This window comes from Cibotium barometz, chromosome 61, assembly GCF_041138505.1.
Source record: "Cibotium barometz isolate CiBa-2024 chromosome 61, ASM4113850v1, whole genome shotgun sequence".
Lineage (NCBI taxonomy): Eukaryota > Viridiplantae > Streptophyta > Polypodiopsida > Cyatheales > Cibotiaceae > Cibotium > Cibotium barometz.
In genome coordinates this window covers 2014391-2035841 of record NC_141106.1, presented here as the reverse complement: position 1 = coordinate 2035841, position 21451 = coordinate 2014391, and the positions used below count along the sequence as shown (strand labels likewise).

The window sequence follows — 21451 nt, the reverse complement described above, 5'->3', positions numbered from 1 at the left end:
GAGTGCTTTCTTATTTTGATTTCTTTTTCCCTTTCCTAATGTTTTTAATTCAATCTGCAGGGTAATTTTGAAAGAGCTTTTGCCAGACCAAGTAAAGCAAGTATATATTTGTGATCCTTTGGTATCAACTATCCTGATTGACCCATCGAGGTCTGACGAGGACCTTGCTCCTTATTCCTAGGGAGTTAGTCTCGGTACCTGCTTTGCTGTGCTGCCATATATAGAGAAGTATGTATTTTCTTTGGATTTCAAGCTGTTGATGGAATTTAAGTTATTAGTTGCCTATGTTAGGTTTCTTATATTTTTTGTTTACTTTCTCAATTTCAGAGGACACTGGTCTGCTTGTTTAAGAAATGCGGTGAAATGCCGGATAATTTTTATGAATAGCCTTCTTGGAATGCACGGACAATCTAGATTGTAAGTCATTATACTTTATATCATTTCCTTCTTGCTTCCTAATTGTTGATTGTTTACTTTCTCAATTTCAGAGGGCACTGGTCTGCTTGTTTAATAAATGTGGTGAAATGCCAGATAATTTTTATGAATAGCCTTCTTGGAATGCACGGACAGTCTAAATTGTAAGTCATTATACTTTATATCGTTTCCTTCTTGCTTTCTAATTGTTGATTGTAAGTCATTCTTTATATCGTTGACTGTAGGGCATGTAAGAGGGCGATTACATTGATTAAAACTCTATGTCCTGAATTGAAAAATGATAGAGTGGAAATTTCTCAATAACCAACCTATTCCTATGCAAAAGGATTCGCACTCTTGTGGCTGGCACGTAGTTGCAAATTTCTCTAAGTTCCTTCTTTCCAAGTACACTAATTTTGACAGCTGTGTAAGTTTCTTGTGTCACTATAATATAGTTTCTCTATGTTCATTTCATAAGTTATACCGCATTATTCTAATTGACTTTTATGTTGTTTTGTAGTGCATCAAAGAAGAGAAAAAAGATGCCATTTCATTCCCCTATTAAGCATTTTCAGTTTTAAACAAGGAGTCCCTGAGAAGGGAAGCAAGGGCGAGGCAAAGAGGAAGCTTCCATTTGCAGGCAAGGGCAAGGACAAGGCATGCAAGGTGCCAACAAAGGAGACAAAGGAGGAGGCCAAGGTGCCGAAGGTTGAGTCAAAGGAGGAGGCCAAGGCTGAGTAAAAGGAGGAGGCCAAGGTTGAGGCTACATAGCCCGAAACCGCTTAGAGGCATTTTGTATATGTCTAGAGACAACGTTGTAAAGATTTTGTATTTTTATTGAGCTCGGCTCATATTTGTATAAACATTCTATATTTTTATTAAGCCGTACTCATTATTGTATTTTATGAGTATTATGCTTTGCCATAATAAAATAGATTGTTGAGAAATTTTATTCTCATAACTTATCTTTGGTTGAAACTGAATTTTAAAGACGTTTGCTTCAAAATCGTTGAGTACTTTGTAGAGTAGACACATGTCCATGTAGAATTTTTTCATCACATTAGTCATTTTGCTAAGATACAACAGTTTTTAGTACAAGTGTTACAATAACTTCTATTGGGCCTAAGTCCCTCGGATACAAGACCTTTCTAATTCTGTACGATAGATTTTTCCTCCGTCTTCTTCTCTGGGTTGTTCATATGAAGAATCCTTTGATGCACCTCTTTGGCTTCATATATCAGTTTGTCTACATCTTCAAGGTCTTTCTTGAAGCTTTCAGATATCTAGATAGGTTGATCATCTGTATCCCCAATAGAGAAATAGAAGTCATCGTCAGAAGAAATAGCTAAAATAGCTAGCCTAGCAACTTTGCTAGGAACAGTCCTCTCATTAGAAGAATTTGCATCCATGGGTGGCTTTTGTATAGAGTTTATAAGTTGTAAGATATTATGTTCCCTTATGGACTGGTCTTTATATACTATTTTGGATCGACTCCGAAACCATCGACATAAAAAAACCATGTGCTGTAAATCTGTGTGCCACTAAACCATTTTGGAATAGGAACCCTAGTACCTACACTGAGTTGACCATTATTGTGCTCATACAAGACAGCTTTAGAGTAAATTTGTTGAGTTATAACTCTAATATAAAAATCTAAATTTATAGCTATTACAAGACAAAAATTCATCGCTCAGTACACTTTTTTGAGGGCAAGGACTTTACAGAATTAACATACTTGAAGTAGCTTCAAAATTCAAAAAATTCAAAATCCCCATTAATTGAGCGATATACCATCAACATCCCAATCGGGATCTACGAAGGTCTTTGGCTCTAGTCATTTTTGAATCTTCCTATTGTTCACCTTGAATTGTGCTCTGCTAATATCCTCACCTCCCACGATATTGAGGTGCTCTCTAATATTTAGGAGGCTCCAATGTCTACTTGCACCTACAACTTCCACTGCACCACTGGGCAACCAAATGCATATGTCAAGAGGCAAAACAACTAGTTCATGTGCCTGCATTGGGACCCAACAACTATTCTTTTTCATGCACCGCTCATAATAGAAGCGTATGTGTAGCGTGGCACGAGCTTTGAGATACCAAAATGAGACACTATATTCTACTATATTGCACTTGAATGTGTCATCTTTATGTATCCCTTCTATAGTCTTCCACTGGTCTCCAAGCAAGGCTACTATGTCATCACCTAATACCTTCTTGCACACAAACATGTTGGTGTTTGTGAGAAACAAAATTGATTGAACATCTTGGCAAAAAGATGTATTGGGCATACCCAACTAAGACTCACAGATCGAGAGAGCTTTGCAAACTTCAAAGACCCTTGTATATCACAAAGCATCTTTGATTTCATGACTATTACAGTCCAAGGATCCAGAATTGGCCATTCTATAGAAGATAAGGGTGTGGATGTGATTATCTGTAGCTTACCAAACCCACCGTCCTGCTTTGGCACCAAATAGGAGTGTCGATAAAAGAAGACCTTTTCCTTAAGAAGTTCTGCACTTGTTTTACAAGAAAACATTGCCTGACCAATCTCTGCATGTAATGTTTGAAATGTTCTGGTAAGGCTTTCCAATGGCTGCTCCTCTACCATGTTTGAAGGAAAAATATTTGCAAACAAGAAATAAGTTGACTTAGATTGAAACATCTCTATCAGAAAGTCTCACATGCCCCTTTCTACCTGCGATACTTATAATTGTATGGAAATCGAGTTTGTTGTCGAACATGGATATCTCGTGCTGTGTAAACATGTTGTACCATGGCCGCTAGTTTTCCATTGCTTGCCTTCTTGAAGCCTTGTAAATGACATTTCCAATGGTGCTCCAGTACATTTCGTCGTCAAACTCGGTGAGGCCCGATTGCAGTTGCAGGCTGAAGCGCTCTTACGAAATGCCTCTCCCAACCAAGCACCATCATCATCCTTCTTGTTTTGCAAGGATATGTCCTCAATCTTGTCTTTTGGTCTTCTTGGTGCGGCCATATCTTCTTGGAAGCTAGAGTAGAAAGGTTAGGTTTAGAGTAAAAAGGAAAGAGATGTGCAGACTAGGGTTTTACGGGAGCCATGAAGATGAAAGAGATGGAGCTCCGAGAAGGGAGGGAGATTAAGATGAAGGATAAATTTTAGGGTTTCAGGCTTTGATGGTTTCATTAGGGTTGGGCAAATGAGATAGAGATGGAAGAGAAAGGGAGGAAGAGTTTAATTTGGATGTTCAAGAGGGAAAGCGGACTTGAAAATGAAAATTTTTATCACAATGAAATTTGAGATGGGTTTTTGGAGGGAAATGTGAGTTTTGGGGGGATCTCAAAATTTTCAAAATTTTAAAGATTTTTTAAACCATGAAAATGGTGGGACCATATCTACCCTAAACCCCCTATTTTTTTAAAGGGACAAGTGTAATTATTAGTACTAAAAGTCTAGTCCCCCTCCCTATATTCAAAGGAGACCAAATGTGCACAATCCTCTATTCCTATTGGTCCGTTGCTAATTACTTTCATTAGTAAAAGGCCCAAAATATGTCCAAATGCCCCCTAATGTCTATTCATGAATAGCATGGTTGGAATGCATGGAGATTGTAAATTGTAAGTACTACTTTGTATGATTTGTACCATACTACTAAAGTTCTTTTAATTTTGAACATTAAAATTTTGTTATAGGGCATCTAAGAGAGCGGTTGCTACCATTGAAGCTCTGTATCCTCAGTTAAAAAAGGAGACATAGTATAAGTTTTTAAATCAACCCGTTCCTCTTCAAAAGGATTCACACTCCTGTGGGTGGCATGTTATAGCCAAGTTATGGAAATTTATCTTTCCAAGTACACTAAACTTAATATTAGTGTAAGTTACGTTACTCATTCTCCCATTTTTGTTGCTTTCACCTCTTTTACAATATGCAATTTTGAGCCATTTTTATTTTTAATGCAGTCTCTTGGTATGCCTCTCTTGGTATGCCTGATTTTTGTTTGTGGAGCATGCGAGCGAAGGCGATTAATATTATACTTAACAATCAAATTACACCAAAAGATCTTGACTCGTCACGTCCAATAGGTGAAACAGGTGAAGCCTCTACATCAAAGAAGAAAAGAATGCCTATGCATTCACCTTTTAAGCATTTTATCTTTAAGCAAGGAACCTCTGAGAAGGTTGGCAAAAAGAGTATTGTGAAGAAGAAGCTTCAATTCGCAGCTTCTACAGAAGAGACCCAGGCAAAGGATGTAGGGCCAGAGACAGAGAATCCTGAGGGCATGGAGCCCCAATGGCCCTAGCCTCCTGCAGATCTTTAATAGTACATTTCATTTTGTAAAGATTCTTCTTGATAAAATGAGCTTTTTTTTTCATATCTTTGTTTTTTAAAATATCCAGAATTCTTATTGAACCCCTCATTATTTTAGCAATTTAAGCAGCTTTAAAAATAATTTATGAAAAAATTGAGAGAGAGAGAGAGAGAAAAGTATAATATGAGTACACATATAAATTCAAATATCGCAATATATTTTCCATTAAAGTAACATTGAGATACAAATTGTTTTGAGCCCAAGTCCTCAATACAAAACATTCCTAAAATTCCTAATCATCCTGCTGAGTAGGCTTTTCTTCAGTTGGCTTGTTTTGGGTCTTCTGAAGGATCGTTTGATACACGAATTTGGCTTCAACTCTATCAGCTTTTCTACATCTTCAAGGTCTTTCTGTCTGTTTTCAGAGCACAGGATAGATTTTTCATCTGTATCCCCAACAGAGGAATACAATGAGTCATCTTGTGATACTGGAGGGGGCATACCAACCTTGCTAGGAGCATCCTTATCATCTCGCAACAATAATAATTCGCATCCATGGGAGGCTGGCTTTTGTTATGAGCTATGAGTAAGAAATAATGTCACAACTTTCATATGTAGGATGTCTTTATATACTATTGAAAACCATGTTCTACAATCCTGTGTGCCATAAAACCACCCTAGTTTTGAATAGTTGTCATCTCCAATCCTATGTGCCATCAAACCATTTTCCCAACCTACAATGAATTGACCATTCATGTGTTATAAGAATTTGCATCCATGGGACAGCTTTCTACAATCCAAGAAATATATTAAAATACACATTAAAATACACATGCACTTTTGATTGGTAAAGCATAAAAGATTTTACAAAAATGATTTGAGAAGGAAACTTGGAAGGTATTGTTCTAGAGAAGTTCATTAACTCATTGATATACCCTCAGCCTCCCAGTAGGTATCTACCAAGGCCATCAGCTCCATTCACTTATGAATCTTCCTATTATTCACCTTGAATTGTGCCTTGCTAATATCCTCACCCCGTACGATTTGAAGGTTCTCCCTAACATTTAAGAGGCTCCAATGGCTACTTGCATTTACAACTTCCACCACACCACTTGGCACTCGAACACATATGTCAACAAGTAAAACAACTTGTTCATCTGCCTACATTGGAATCCAATAACTGTTCTTTTTCATCCACCGCTCATAATAAAAGCGTATGTATAACGTGGAACGAGCTTTGAGATACCGAAATGAAACACTAGAGTCTACTATATTACACTTGAATGTGTCATTTTTATGCACCCCCTCTACAATAATCCAGTGCTCTCTCCAAGCAAGGCAACCATGTCATCACCTAGTACTTTCTTGCACACAAACATGGTAGATGTTTATGTTTTGAGAAGGTAAATTGATTGAACATCTTAGCAAAAATATGTATTGGGCATACCCAACTAAGACCCATAGATCGAGAGGGCTTTGCAAACTTTAAAGACCCTTGTATATCACAAAGCATCTTTGATTTCATGACCATTATAGTCCAAGCATCTGGGATTGGCCATTCAATAGAAGAGAGGGGGGAGATGTTATCATCTATAACTTACCAAAACCACCATCATGCCTTGGAACCACATAGGAGTTTCGGTAAAAGGAAACTTTTTCTTTGAGAAATTTTGCACTGTTTCTATAAGAAAACATTGCTTCACCCCTGATATCTCCATGTAATGCTTGAAATGTTCCAGTAAGACTGCATAATGGTTGCTCCTCTACCAAGTTTGAGGGGAAAATGTCTACAAACAAGAAATAAGATGACTTAGAAAGAAAGAAACTTCTGGCAGTCATGAAATCATATGCTCCTTTCAAACTCATGATACTTACAGTTGCATGGAAACTTAGTTTATTGGCGTGAAGATGGATATCTCATGTTGTGTAAACGTGTTGTACCATGGCCACTAGTTCTCCATTGCTCACCGTTTTGAAGCCCTGTAAACGACCTTTCCAACGAAGCTCCATCACATCTTTCCACGGTTGAACTCGACGGGGACCAATTGTAGTAGGCTATCGATAAACCTAAGAACCCTTGCAAAATGCCTCTCCTACCCAAGCACCATCTATCTCCTCAATCTCATCTTTTGGTCTTCTTGGTGCGGCCATATCAACTTGAAGCTAAAGGTGAAGCTTGTTGTGCAAAAGGTTAGGATTGGGTGAATGTTCTAAAATGAGATCTATAGATTAGGGTTTTGGAGGAGCCTTGAAGAATGAAGAGATGAAATAAGGGAGGAGATTAACGAGAGTATAGTTTGGATGTTCAAGAAGCTAACTGGACTTGAAAATGAGATTTTGGTCTATAATCAAGTTTGAGATGAGTTTTTTTGGGGGGAAAAGTGACTGTTTTGGAATAATGAGCCAGGAAAATTGTGGGACCACACCTACCTACTCTTACCCCCTACTTTTTGTAGGAGAAAAATGTAATTATAAGCGCCGAAAGCCTAGTCCCCCTCCTTACTGCCTAGTCTCTCTCCCTATATACAAAGGAGACCAAATTTGCACACTCCTCTATTCTTATTGGTCCGTTATACTAATTACTTTCATTAGTAAAAGGCCCAAAATATGTTCAAATGCCCCTAATGATAGCCACTTGTATAAGTCTTTTCTTTGGGCATGACTACCCTTTGATTTCGAGAATGAAATCATTATAGGACGGGATGGTTTGTAATGAACCAACACCTTTAGTTTAGGTCTAGAACCCTGGTCATGGGCTCAAGTATAAAAGGGGGCTCATGGACTATCATTGTACCTTTTTGACACCTTTATACTTTTTGATATCTTTTGATATTAGTCATCATGACTCTTGGAGCCTCATGGCTCTAAACCTAGGCCTATGGAAGGCTATTTCCATCCTTTGGTAAAAGGCTAAATCATTTAGGCATTATGCATGATTTCGTGCTAATTGCATGGTAATCAGCATAAGATTATCCCTAATCTGAGCTTATGGATCACTCTATTCCAGTATCGAAGGGCTAATCATCATCTCAGGAAAATAAGGTGGTATCTCCCTATGCAAAAAAGCAAGCCTTTTAATGTGGAGAAAACAAGACATTGTGTGCATAGTGCCACGGTGTACTCAAATTTCTCTCATTTTTTCCCCTAGTATGGTAATGGTCTGACTAGTGACTTGACTAGTAGTAGCAAGCCTATAACTAATGAAAAGAATGGGGGGGTTAAGAGCTTGAGCTCCTTGTAAGAAAACATAAAAAACACAAGAGTAGACAAGCATACAAGAGAGATGGATGGATGAATATTCTTTTGTTCTCTCCACTTGTCCACAACCATAACATAAAGATAAGAGTGCATACTATTTATGAAAGTATTCTCATACTATAACATATAGATTGTTGGTCCATAGTGTCTATCCAACTACAGAAGTTAGCACTATAACTATGTCATAACTCTAATACACCAAAGTGGTCACACATCCTATAAACCACTGGTGGCATAGCACCCATAATCTCATCAACCATACCATGGGTGTAAGTGCAAAGTTGCCATCCTAGGTGTCACCCGTATCCACACTAGTTAAGCTCGATATCTCAACACTCTCCCTTGAGCTCAACCCCATACCTTGCACTCCAAGTAATCTCTTGAACCTGCAGAGCTTCTCTGTACCCAATGCCTTTCTGAAGTATTTGCCTACTATAACATATAAATGCTTGGTCCATAGGGTGAAATATACTACATGAGTTGGAGTTATAACTATATCATATCTCTAGTACACCAAAGTGGCTATCACATATCCTATAAAACCACTGGTAGCATATCATCCATAATTTCACCAAGCCAATGGTGGAAGTGCAAAGCTGTCACGTTGGTGTGTCACCTATGTCTGAGTTTGATATCTCAACACTCACCCTTGAGCTCAACTCCATATCGTGCACTCCAAGTATGCTCCTAAACCTTTGGAGCTTCTCTGTACTTAATGACTTTAAGATGATATTTGCTACCTTATTCTTTATGCTAACATACACCAAATCTAATCACCTACTAGAACCTTCTTCCTCACAAGGTGATAAGGCACCTCATTAGGACTTGTTTGGGGTCTTCTTGGGCCCTTTGGGAGAAGGCCATGTGAAGAAAAATGTTGGGTTTCGCTGCCCCTAATATGTAGGGGTCAAACTTGAATCATACAATTTTTTTTTTGAGAAATTGGGCTGGAAAATGCAAAATCTTTCAATAAAATCAAATTTCCCACCTTTTTTTAATAAAGACAGCTCAAAGTGGTATAAATGACCCCACCTCAAAAAGTGGGCTAGGGCCAAAAAACGCCCCCCCATCATTATCCCTCATTTAAAGCTACTTTTCCCTCTCCCCAATCCCTCTTCCTCTCTCTAAAACTAGCAATTCGGTTTTGAGTCTCTCTCTAACTAAAAGAGTCTTTTTTTGGCCTCCTCCCTCCCCATTCAGCCTTCCCCTTCCCTCCTAAAGTTAGATCTATCTTTCTGTGCCTTCTTGGCTATGGAAAGCTTGGAAAACAATCCACTTTTTCCCCCATCAAGTCCATCCTCTCTTGCTTGCACACATTCTTCACTCTCCTCTTGCTAGCTTATACACATTCTTGACTCCTCTTGCCAGCTTATATGCTCTGCTAGCATTAGGTTGCAGAGATCTTCTTGGCTATGGAAAGCTTGGAAAACAGTCCACTTTTCCCCCCATCAAGTCCATCCTCTCTTGCTTGCACACATTCTTCACTCTCCTCTTGCTAGCTTATACACATTCTTGACCCCTCTTGCCAGCTTTTATGCTCTGCTAGCATTAGGTTGAAGAGATCTTCTTACACACCTACAACTTCATAGCATTTAGCTTAATCGGTTAGCCAAGCACAATGAGTCGCCGACCTCGTTCAAGGGTGGAGTCCTTTAGTAGCAGCAACGAACAAGACAACACTGGCTTGTGGGTTACAAGAACCTTTGCAAAAGGAATGTGGGTGATGATGCGTCCAAGCACAAGGGGATCCCACAAAGTCTCTCGCAGATACATAGGGTTAAAGTCGCACCATTGGAAGGGTCGCATAGTGGATCTCAAGCAGGGGGCTGATGGAAGCAAGCAGGTGATGATCCAACACGTCTACAAGGCATCGCAACTCCGTGTTGACAATGCCAATCACAAATGCTTTCCTGCAAATTGTAAGTTTTATTTGTGCTTCTTGTTTTATGGGTTGCACTGAGACATGCTAATATCATTTCATGTTACGGAAGCTTGATTTTTTCAAGTGTGTTCTTGTACTGTTCTGTGCAGACATCTTTCCGTCGACATTTGTGGAATGGGAGCCTTTAGAGGCCCTTTCTGGAACCTTTGAGGTGCACCACTTTGAAATCGGCAAGCTACTATATACTAGTTGTTCTGCATCAGAGCTTTTAGAGCGCTCAGTTTTCTTCTTTCATGCAGAGTATATTGTACCCACGTCAAGAGATGGTTCTGGGACCCTACGGAGGCTCCCTACACCAAGTCTCACGGACCATGATTGGCCAAAGCCGACAATACTTTGGTTGCACTAACTAGACGTCGGATTGAGATTGATGTGTGCAATGCAATGAAGTGCACCTATGGGTCACATCGTGCGACTCTCACGTTCTTCATGCCTTTACATTTGTTTGTGTTTTTGTTCAAGGAGGCTGATGTTCACCGGACTCCTACAATGTGGATTGCAAAGGGAGGCACAGCAATGAGTGCCTTTCTGCCACCTTCGTGGGATTTGAAGGTTATTCAACATCAGGGTGAAGATAAAGTGCATGGTGGTGTCGGAGAAGATGGTCGTTCGGTACCAGCTTGGAAAGCAACAACTCTCTATTATCTTTCCTTACAGACGTTGGAAGCTGACTGGAGGCGAATGGCAAGCACTCGATTCGTACATCAACGATGCAGAACAGCTTGATGTACATGTTAGCACGCAAGCTGATGTGTGGGATATCGTAGTAAATGCTGATTGGAATATGACGAACCTAAGGGAGTACTTAGGCCTTAGGTTTGCACTGAAAGGTGACTTCTCATTTGTGATTGATAACACACCTCTACGTAAGAGGAAAGAGGCATCTTACTTTTGTAAAAGCATTCCCTTCCCTAGATGTATCCATATCAAGCAAGCTATGTAACAGATTTTGAGAGATTAATTCAAAACAATTTTGGCTACTTGCAATTTGCGTTCAATTTTGTGAACTTTTAAGTTATGTCACGTGTTTTTATTTTTTTAGAGGTTTTAAGTGAATTTTTAAACATAAAAAAAGTTTTAAAGACCTCTTTATAAGTCACTTTTGGCCACTTTGAGTTCATCTCCTCACTCTCGGCATCTTTGCAGTCCCCTCGCCTTCTTCGCTACTCAAGCATGGCCACCCCCGCCCAAGCTCTCCTATCTCAATTGCACAAGCTTGACCTCGATCACTTGATCGAGAAGCTTGCACCCATCTTTCAGACATCTATTGACATGGAAGGCACCGCCGAACTCCATAATGACGTGTTTGGGGCGTTCACTAGCTACATGGACACATACATGGCTGAATATTGTGTCAACTTTGAAGACGAGGAGGGGACTTGGGTGCCTGTGGATCTTATCAAACAAGCATACCTACAAAGCGGACAAAAATTTCAGGTTCAGGCTTGCAAGATTCCTCAAAGGCCTTAGTAGCACATATCTAAGGGAGGAGGAAGAAGATAACCTGGTAGATCTTGGAATGGGCAACATCGGCACAAGTTTTTTGAGGTGGGACATGACTCTTGCCCTCCTGATCTTGGAGGGAACAGAGAAAAGCAAGGGAAAGAGGAAGGCCACTCCTCCAAAGAAAGCCACACCTTATCTCTTGATCAAGGAAGCTGACCCAAAGGAGGAGATTGTCACCCCAGTGCAAGAAGCATCTCTTGCACTTGTGACTCTGGCGGAAGAGCCACAAGCTGAGGCTGTGAAACGGGACATCGAAGGGGACGATGTCATGGATGAAGTTCCAGAGCTCGAAGTGCGAACTCTACACCCCATCGTAGTAGAAGGTGTAGAGTTCTTATTTTTGGATGACATCGCCCATGTCCTCGGGCTGCACCAGGATGAAACTCTCTCAGTCATTGCTATGTACGCGGGCATGCGAGACACACAACAGCTGTCCAAAGATGATGACATCCGCATTGACTTCAGTTCCACAGATGTCACAAAGGTGCTTGTGCTCCTGGAAAATCATGCCTCAATAGAGTCCCTTGTGGCAGAGACTCTTGTACAAATATCCCAGTGCAAGGATTTCTACGAGAGTGTGCCAGAAACTAGCTTTGCCCCTCACAAGCCGCTTGCCATTTTGGATTCCGTCAGCCTCGGGGGAGGAGCATCAATATTAGTGATGCAGACCTTGCGGATCATGATGATGCCACTGAGGTAGTACACCCAATTTCTTCCCTCTTAATTTGTAATTTTTTGAAGTCAACTCATTCTTCTATCTACTTTGTAGACCGCAAGAGAAATGGACTGGTTCGCAAGCCAAAAGGGTGGAGCACGAAAGGAGGTGGAGGGGAAAGACGCTGCGCTATGGTACTACATCCCAAGCTTCAATGCCGAGATACTTCGCGTGATTCACAACGACTTTTCAAATGACGCACAAGCTGAATTTTTGAAGTGCAGAGCCCTAAGCGCCATCCTGTGTGAAGCCCCTATAGCCCAAAATGCCCATAAATGTATTCTTGTAAATAGGGAAGCAACTATCTATAGCTTTGGTGATAAAAGTGCGGGGTCTTTCCTAGGATTTTGTGGCCTTAGCCTTGGACAAGGCATCACTGATGCCAAAGAGATAGCCGAACGCATTGGTGACAAACCATCGGTAAAGACTCTCACACCCACGAGGCTTTCACCAAGCTCATCAAGCGAGTTGGCTAGATCCAATGTACTCATTTGTCTTTTGTGAAAATCAAACAATTAATGACATCAAGATGTTTGTCGAGCTGATTTTAAGTTTTATCTTCTTGATGTGTTTATATGTTGTTGTCGTGTCGTGTCATGATGTTTCAATCAATTTTTGTGAACGCTCGTCTGCCACCACCCGTCCGACTTTGGCTCGACTCGACGGGCCGATTTCTCCTGCGAATGGCCCCAAAAGGGTAGATCAGATGTGCGGGGTGCACCGGGGCCGACCGGGGGGGGGGGGGGCCGGTGGTCGCGCCGTAGAGCCTGTGCGCCACGGAGCGACTGTAGCCTGGTCGCTCCGTGGCGCACCCCGCACATCTGATCGACATGGTTTTTCGTTAATCAAATTGAGATTACAAAACACGATTTTTTTGCATTACAAAGGCTTCTCCTATCTACTGAAAGAGAGCGTCGTCTCCACGGATACGCCTAGCTAGACGAAGATCAGATGGCTTCAAAGTGACACGTTTTGCATGCACCATGCACAAAACCGCGTCTTGGAAAAGCGAAACCAAAATATCCTCGGCACTAGTGCCGCCGCTTCCACACGATTGACATCCCGGCGCTGGTCAAGGATAATCTCTTTGACGAGACGTGCAAAAGGTGCCTTTGGAATAATTGGTGTGCAGGTCTTCTGATATTTGCGAATTTCTCTAAGGGCAACTGTCCCTGGTCTCCACCTTTGCTTCTTCTGCGTTGTTGGGGGCGGTGGTGCTTGCGCGTGGCGAGTCCAAGCTGGCGTGTCATTTTTAAACTTTTGTCCCTGCTCTTGAGTGTTATCGGAAGGGGGTTCTGTGCGTTTAGGAATGGTTTTTCCCTTCTTAGCCTTTGCAGGTATTGGAGTTTTCTTTGCCTTTGCAGATGGAGTCTTCTGCTCTCTGCTCTGCCTCCTTCCTTACTCGCTCCTCTTCATCTTTCCTTTCTTTTTCCTCACGAAGCCTCTATGCGTTTGCTGCCCTGGCTTCTCGTTCAAGCTTCTGTCTCTTATTTTCTACTTCCTTAGCTAAGAGTTTCTCTTTCCTTTACCAAGTGCACGAGTCAAGACTCTGTCTAACATTGCATTGAGAATACTATTACTCGGCAGTGCTCCCTTTCTACTGTGTCTTCATTTCTCCTCTTTGTATATTCTGCTCAAAGACCTTGTATAGCCGCTTCCAAAATTGTGTTATCTTTGTATCCAGCCATTCGTCGCAGGAGGTCAGCAACAAATCCGCGAGCTTTTCTGTTAAGCCAATCCTCCTCCACAGCAAAGAATGCTAATCTTCTCTCGTTGCTTGCGGCGGCCTGAGCTTCTTCTGCAGCCTTCTTATCTGCCTCCGCCTTCCTAACTGCCTCGTCTTCTTCCGCCTTCTTGGCAGCCTCATCCTCCTGTGCTTTCTTTGCTGCCTCATCCTCCTGTGCTTTCTTTGCTGCCTCATCCTCCTCCTGTGTTCTGACGGTCTCTTCGGCTTCTTTTCTTGCTCTCTCAACTGCCTCCATGTCCTCTGCTTCTTTCTGTAATCTCTCCGCTTCTTAGCGTTCTTGGGCTTCTTGGGCCTCTCGCTCAAGCCTCACACGCTCAGCTTCTAGATCCATTTGGGCTTGTGGGTAAATGTTTGGGATTTCAGTTCTATGTGCCACCGGTAAGGGCCCAAGGTCTTTGAAAATGTCATGGCCTGCGTATTGGAGGGAGGATCATTTGGGGGCTCCATGTGCGTGAGATATTAGTGCACGAGCGAGAGAGAGAGAGAGAGAGAGAGAGAGAGAGAGAGAGAGAGAGAGAGAGAGAGAGAGAGAGAGAGAGAGCGCGAGAGAGTCAAGGGGAGAGGAAGAGAGAGAGAGCTCACAAGTCAAGACTTTTAAAAATGACAATAAAACTCATTGATATTTATAGGGGGCCAAAATTACAAAAAAGTCAATTTACAATGAACGCGCCAAAAAGTGGCGAACAAGAATTATTGGGTGGGTAATCACACGCGGCCATTTCTTAGTCGACCATTGTACCATTGCCTCGCTCTTTCACGTGCCATTGACGCATTGCACCCTTCTCTTTCGCCTTGCACCTACCACCTTCATGATTTTGTGCCTCAAAGATAAATTTCCGGCTCGCTTTTGGGCCTTTCTCCCAGTAAGTGCACGGTAAAACCAATTGAACATTTCCTGAAACGCATTGCTGTGAACCTTGCCACCGCCATGACCCGTGTTCTTAAAATAGGCCACCTTGGCTTGGTAATGTGATCGTTCCATGCCTTGGTTGCTCCAGAGTGCAAGAGACCCATATTCATCTAGAAAGAAGGAACTAAGCGCATAGAGAATATGCATGTAGTGTGTTATATGAGTTTTCCCCCAAGCATCAATCATTTCTTCTGTGAATCTGTCAATCGAAGTCTTGAATGTAGCTATCTCTGCTTCATCAAGATACGGGCGCTCAAGAAGCCTCATCATCTCATCACAAGCTTCCCACACATGTGCACGCTTCAATCCTAGTGTCGCCTCATTGCCTCGATAGGTTGTTATATCACAAATCTGCTTCCATAATTCAAAATGTGTATGGCTTTGAGCCTCACCATAGTTTGAGAGCAGGTGTCTTGCTTTTGCACCACCCATACATATCTTATTAGGGTTATCTTGGGTACTTGATGGGTTTTTGCGATCCTTTTAGAGAGGGTGACAGCACCTGCGTGAAGCCCCACGGATGATAAAACAACTTCAAGCTCTTGGATGCCCTGTTCTCACTGTGACTCTGGCTCCATGTTCCAAGCATAATTGATGTGGAGCATCAACAATTTGTCCAGAATTCTAAGTCTTGCATGCAAGGTACACACATGTACTCGCGACAGTGGAATTGAAAGAATAGGGTTCCAAGTAGCATCCTCCTCTACGCGCGAGATGGTGCCTTGCTTTGATTGCAGCTCATAATTCCATTGAGCCAGACGTGCATACCCTTCCCTTTTTGTAATTGATTTGAGTCCTTTGCACTTGCCTGCTTACGACCTTTCACCTTGGTTGCTTGTTTGGCCTTCCCCACTGCGACACTTGGCATCCTTGGATGACAACAAAAGATGCATGGAAACAAAGTGTTAGCACCGCTTTTAGTTCCCAACATGCATTTGAGGGTCTTGAGATCACCACCAAGGTGCCACTCTATTTCAAAGTGACCAGTGCCAGGCACATGCAAGACTTCACCATTTGATTCTCGGGGGGGTCACTCGTATAAATATGTAAGTATCACGTGGATTCAACAGAAGGACATTTTAAATATTTAAAACTTACAGAAATATATTTACAGAGGGGATTTATTTATTGTATTTAAAAAAAAATTACAGATTTGAATAGGAAAGGATACATTATATTCACTAAAAAATTTACAGATAAGGGACTTTTTAAATAGGCCTTGAACGCACGTGATATAGAGGATTTACATATAGTGACCCCCCCGAGATTTGATTGCCTATGTATCACTCCTTGAATACCTGTACGGGTGAAGTACCACCTCAGACTGTCATGGTCCTCGTGCGGAAGGGTCCATGCTGCCTGCCACCATATGTTCTTCTCAGACTGCACTCCAAAGTAATCTTGCTTGCGTCGCTTTGTGTGCAAGTTATTCTCCGCATCACCTATTTCATCTTCGCCGTCTAAGCTCTTTCGCTTCAATGCCCTGCTCATGAGTGTCAGACTTGTACGTTCCACCCTTTGGCCCTTTACAACCTGACATTCATCCAATTTGAGGATAAATATAGCCTTTCCATCCGTCTCCTCTAATGTCATATCATAAAACTGAATCATAGCCGCAACACACCATTTACTGGATTGGTTATCATATTGGTTATCATATTGGTTATCATATTGATTACTTTCTGCTCTGGAATAATGTGCTCAAGGATAGACTCCTCAGTATTGGAATAACCTAATATTGCTTTAGCACATTCCCTGGACATCACATAGTTCAGAATCAATGACATAACTATATGAAAAAGGAATGTAATGCTAGTTTTGAAGCTGTGATTACCTTGTTTGACGCACACGTCGCTTGCGAGCCCCCCCATCTTTGGAAAGAAGACTCAGAGGCTTGCGCTTTCACTGCCTTGCATTATATCCCACGGGGAGGTGAGTGAAATGATCGACACGTCGGCGAAGGTTCCGAGTTGAGTTTCGAAGACGGAGATAGTTCTCTATAGCTCGATCCCTGCTTTCCACACCATCATCAAGCTTCATCTTCTGCTCTGCATCCTCCTTCTCTAGATCCTTGACTCGAGCCAGCATATGTTCCTTTGTGGCCATGAAAGTTGACGCACATTCTTCCTTTTCTGCCTTGCATAATTTTAGAAGCTTCCTGAGGTGATTTTGATTTGAGAGTTCTTGCAAGTACAAAGAATAGAGCCTCTGACAGTACCCTAAGAAACCATTATAACCGTCACCCAAGAAGCGTACGACCTGCGTGATATTACGAAAGGGGGGAGGTGCACCAGTCTCTGGATCAAGGGGATAAATGCTTCCATCAGTCCAAAGATCAATGGCTTTTGCACCTTGAAGTCGTAGCACCTCAGCAGGAATACATCCCTTCGTTCGATTACTTCGCATTGTGGCATACTCCTCGTCTAAGTCCACGTGCAAGCGAAACTTTGATTGCTTGTTGGTGATGTCGCGTAGAGCCATTGTACCTAGCAAATGGAGATGGAGGAGATGTAGATGGATACAGAGATGGAAACGTGGATGGTGATGGAGATGATGGAGATGGAGGATGGAGGTGGAGAATGGAAATGTGGATGGTGATGGAGGAGATGAAGATGGAGATGGTGATGGAGATGGAGGTGGAGGAGATGCAAATGGATACAGAGATGGAAATGGAGGCCTTGAGGAGATAGATATGGAGAGCTTGCTAGTGATGGAGATGGAGAGCTTCAGCTTGCAAGGATGTGTAGATCTGTACCTTCACAGGAGGGGATGGTGAGCTCTTCCATGAGAGCTGGTGGAGAGGATGATAGATATGGAGAGCTTGCTAGTGATGGAGATGGAGAGCTTCAGCTTGCAAGGATGTGTAGATCTGTACCTTCACAAGAGGGGATGGTGAGCTCTTCCATGAGAGCTGGTGGAGAGGATGATGGAGTAGGAGGTCCAGATCTGTAGGCCATGGCTCCTAGAGAGAGAAAAAGAAGCCCTTACCCAAGTAAAACACCCTAAACACATTTTAGAGAGAGAGTGTAGAGAGAGAGTGGGATCTGCAGCACCTCCAAAAAGGGAGGGAACAAAGTGACGAAAATTTTCAAACATTCTTTGTGAAAGGTACTTCACTACAAGACAAAAAGGCAGTTAGGTCCATATTCCTTCCCAAGGACAGAAGATCTAATGATTAGATCACCTTTTGGCCTATTTTCTTTTTTGTAGAAAAGGAAAAATGCATTTTCAAGCCTAGGCCACTAGCTTGGTCAAAGCTTGATTAGCATTTTAAGCATTTCACTAAGTGTCCAAATAAAAGGGCCCAAGAAGACCCCAAACAAGTCCTAATGCAATGTGTTTTTTCTTAGCATGATACACTAGCTTACTCGTCAACTATATTATGCTCATATTATTACAATATATGCTAACAACCCTATTCATGGATCACCCATGTCTGCCAATAGCTTCTTTAACAAAACTACCTCACATGCTGCCATAGAGGCACACTTGTACTCCACAAAGAAACCTACTTTTGTTGCTCCAATACTCCCAAAAGAAAACATAAAAGTGCTACTAGATCTCTTGTTTAAGATGCTACCAGCCTAATCTGTGTTTATATACATGAGTATCCTCCTAGTTGCATCCAAGTGTGGCTTCCTTGGGCCCCACATAAACTAACTCACCAACCAAATAACCTATAGCTAAAATCTACTCTAGTGATAGTCATGTAAATCAAACTCCCTATAATGTGTCTGTACATAGTAGGGTCCTCCAAAAGATCACATGTATCTATAGGTGATCACTTGCATCTGTTAGAAAGTCCAAGTACACCACCCTTACTAGCACAAGACTAAACATGTGGAGTGCAATTACCTTTCTCTTGTCATGGTGGGGAACTTGCCATCTTGGAGAAGAGGAAACTGTGGTGTAGCAAGATAGGAATTGAGAAGACCCTTGGTGTAGCAAGATAGAACTTGAGAAGAGGTAACCGTGGTGTAGCAAGATATCAATTGAGAAGACCAGCTCCCATTGTCAATATCACCATGTGAGTTGTCTATTTTGAGCTCAGGAATCCCATCACTTGAAGAGCTCCACAGTAGCTTCAGGACAATAGACCTCTCCTCACACAAACCCTCACACTCTCACTGCTAGTATATCAATGGACACGCATATGGGAGAGAAAAAGAGACACATGCACTCTCACACCCACATACACAAGCACAGTACTACCACGAGGCAAGAGAGTATAAAGCTAGAGAGCAAGAGCACAAAAGGTAAGAGCTTAGTTCTCAATCCAAGCAAAGGGAATTTCCCTTTCGCATTAGACAAATTCACTTATATACAAGTCACTTATTAGTCACTCATATGCAAGTCACTTATATACAAGTCACTTATTAGTCACTCATATGCAAGCCACTTATATACAAGTTACTTTTTAGTCTTGGGAGTCTAGACTTCATTGAATTTTGGGTGTCCACCAACAAGTAGACCTTAGTTTTATTTTTATCTAATGTAGATACAAGAATGTGGGTGCATGGGATGCCATCTTCACATAAGGCATGCCCATCAATCAGGTTATAACTTGAGAAGTGTAATTTAGGCAAGATTAAAATATAATATAATTAATCATGCCATGCTTGGGCAAGCATGTCAGATGGGGTTTGTGGCCTTAGGTGCATAGGTAAAAATGGGGCTGCGGACAGTAGGAAGGCCAGCGAGACAACAATGATATGCAACATGCGACAGGAATTAGATTCCATTATAGCAGCAAGCAGCAATTAGCTGGCGCAATTACAAGATATGCAGATGATTAAGGCACACAAGTGGATTAATATGGCAGATGATATTGAACAACACTTGATTCATGTATATATAGGGCGGGGCGGGGCGACCGATTGTGTATAGAGAACGAGAGGCTGCGGGTCTTTCACGGCACAAGTTGGGTGAGAGGCTGCAGGTCGTTCACGGCACAACTCCACTACTCGGAAGTCTTGCAAGTCTTGCTGTGGCACGCAGAACTTTTATTTTTTAGAACGTGTGCGTCGCAAATTTTAAAAGAAAAAAAAACACCAAAATAGCTGTATATATATATTCCGAACTTTATTTCTTCCCCCACACACATATATATATATATTCCGAACTTTATTTGTAGGTGTATATATGTTCCGAGCTTTATTCGCAAATTAATTTGTAGGTGTATATATATATAGCCTATAGGGAGACTAGTGCTGAAATGTGACACCTTGAGGGCCACTATCTATTTTGAAAATTTCTAAGTTTCACACAAAGTCAACCAACTTTATGGCCTTTAAATTGAAAGTTAGGACAAGTCTTCAAATTAATTTGTAGGTGTATATATATATAGCCTATAGGGAGACTCGGCACGAGTGCCGACAGTGCTGAAATTTGACACCTTGAGGACCACTATCTATTTTAAAAATTTCTCAGTTTCACACAAAGTCAACCAAGTTTATGGCCTTTAAATTGAAAGTTAGGACAAGTCTTCAAATTAATTTGTAGGTGTATATATATATAGCCTATAGGGAGACTCGGCACGAGTGCCAGCAGTGGTGAAATTTGACACCTCGAGGGCCACTATCTATCTTGAAAATTTCTCAGTTTCACACAAAGTCAACCAAGTTTATGGCCTTTAAATTGAAAGTTAGGACAAGTCTTCAAATTAATTTGTAGGTGTATATATATATAGCCTATAGGGAGACTCGGCACGAGTAACGGCAGTGCTGAAATTTGACACCTTGAGGGCCACTATCTATTTTGAAAATTTCTCAGTTTCACACAAAGTCAACCAAGTTTATGGCCTTTAAATTGAAAGTTAGGACAAGTCTTCAAATTTCAACCTTCCCAAACCAACCTTCAAGCTTTTCAATGTCTGTAAGGCTAAAATTGCAAAGACTATGCTCATTTGCAAAAATCTAGATTCTACATTCTTGGCAACTTTACTTGACAAGAGCTGGGATAGGAAAGTACATAAAGAGATCCATTGCCAGATCGCATCAGAGACAGTGAATGTTAAGTACATGATAGCAACACAAACATTCATCATGTCATATTGGTACAAACGGTCTGGTTACGTCAAAGGGGAGCTAGTTCCAATGGATCAGGAAGTGGCCAGTTTAGAGGACAACAACGTGGTAGATATTGAAGTATATGATGCAGACTCAACCTTGCTCACTGTCATTTCAGTGCGGGAGCTATGCAATCTATAGCATTTGAGGAAAGATATCATAGATAAATGCATACATGAGATGCCATCAGAGTTTTCTTTCTTTCACAATGGAAGAAAGGTGCTGTAGAGAAGAGAAAAGATAATTATTTGCAAAGATTTATAGAATAAAGTAATTATCATTCCTATGTAACTTCAATTACCCATGTACTTTTGATCCAAGACAATGTACTTTTTTATATTATCAACACTTTTGATTGCAAGACAATGTACATATTTTTTATATTATCAGTAGTTCTTTTTTATATTAGTAATGGAAGAAAGCTTGCAATGTATACGAGTCATCACTTTGATTTTTAAGAAATTACTTCAATTAAATGAATTGCTTTTTACATATTCTGGAACTGTACCCGAGAAATCGTACAAGCCTTCTAAATAAGGAATTAGTGTCTGTTCCAAAAACCTATCATCTACATCTCCCTCAAAAGGTAGGGGTGAT

General features: G+C 41.3%; 2 protein-coding genes across 2 annotated transcripts in view; both read right to left on the bottom strand.

The window, feature by feature from the left end:
• The window catches only part of LOC147604454 (endochitinase 4-like), a 68941-nt gene extending 49317 nt beyond the window's left edge, over nucleotides 1-19624 (bottom strand). Inside the window, exon 1 of the mRNA XM_086794852.1 lies at nucleotides 19453-19624. Coding sequence (XP_086650978.1) covers nucleotides 19453-19528 — 76 coding nt within the window. The 5' untranslated portion in view covers nucleotides 19529-19624. The remainder of the gene's footprint in view (nucleotides 1-19452) is intronic.
• LOC147604453 (endochitinase 4-like) overlaps nucleotides 1-21451 on the bottom strand; it is a 101255-nt gene that overhangs the window by 49375 nt on the left and 30429 nt on the right. The gene's annotated exons all lie outside the window — the stretch shown is intronic.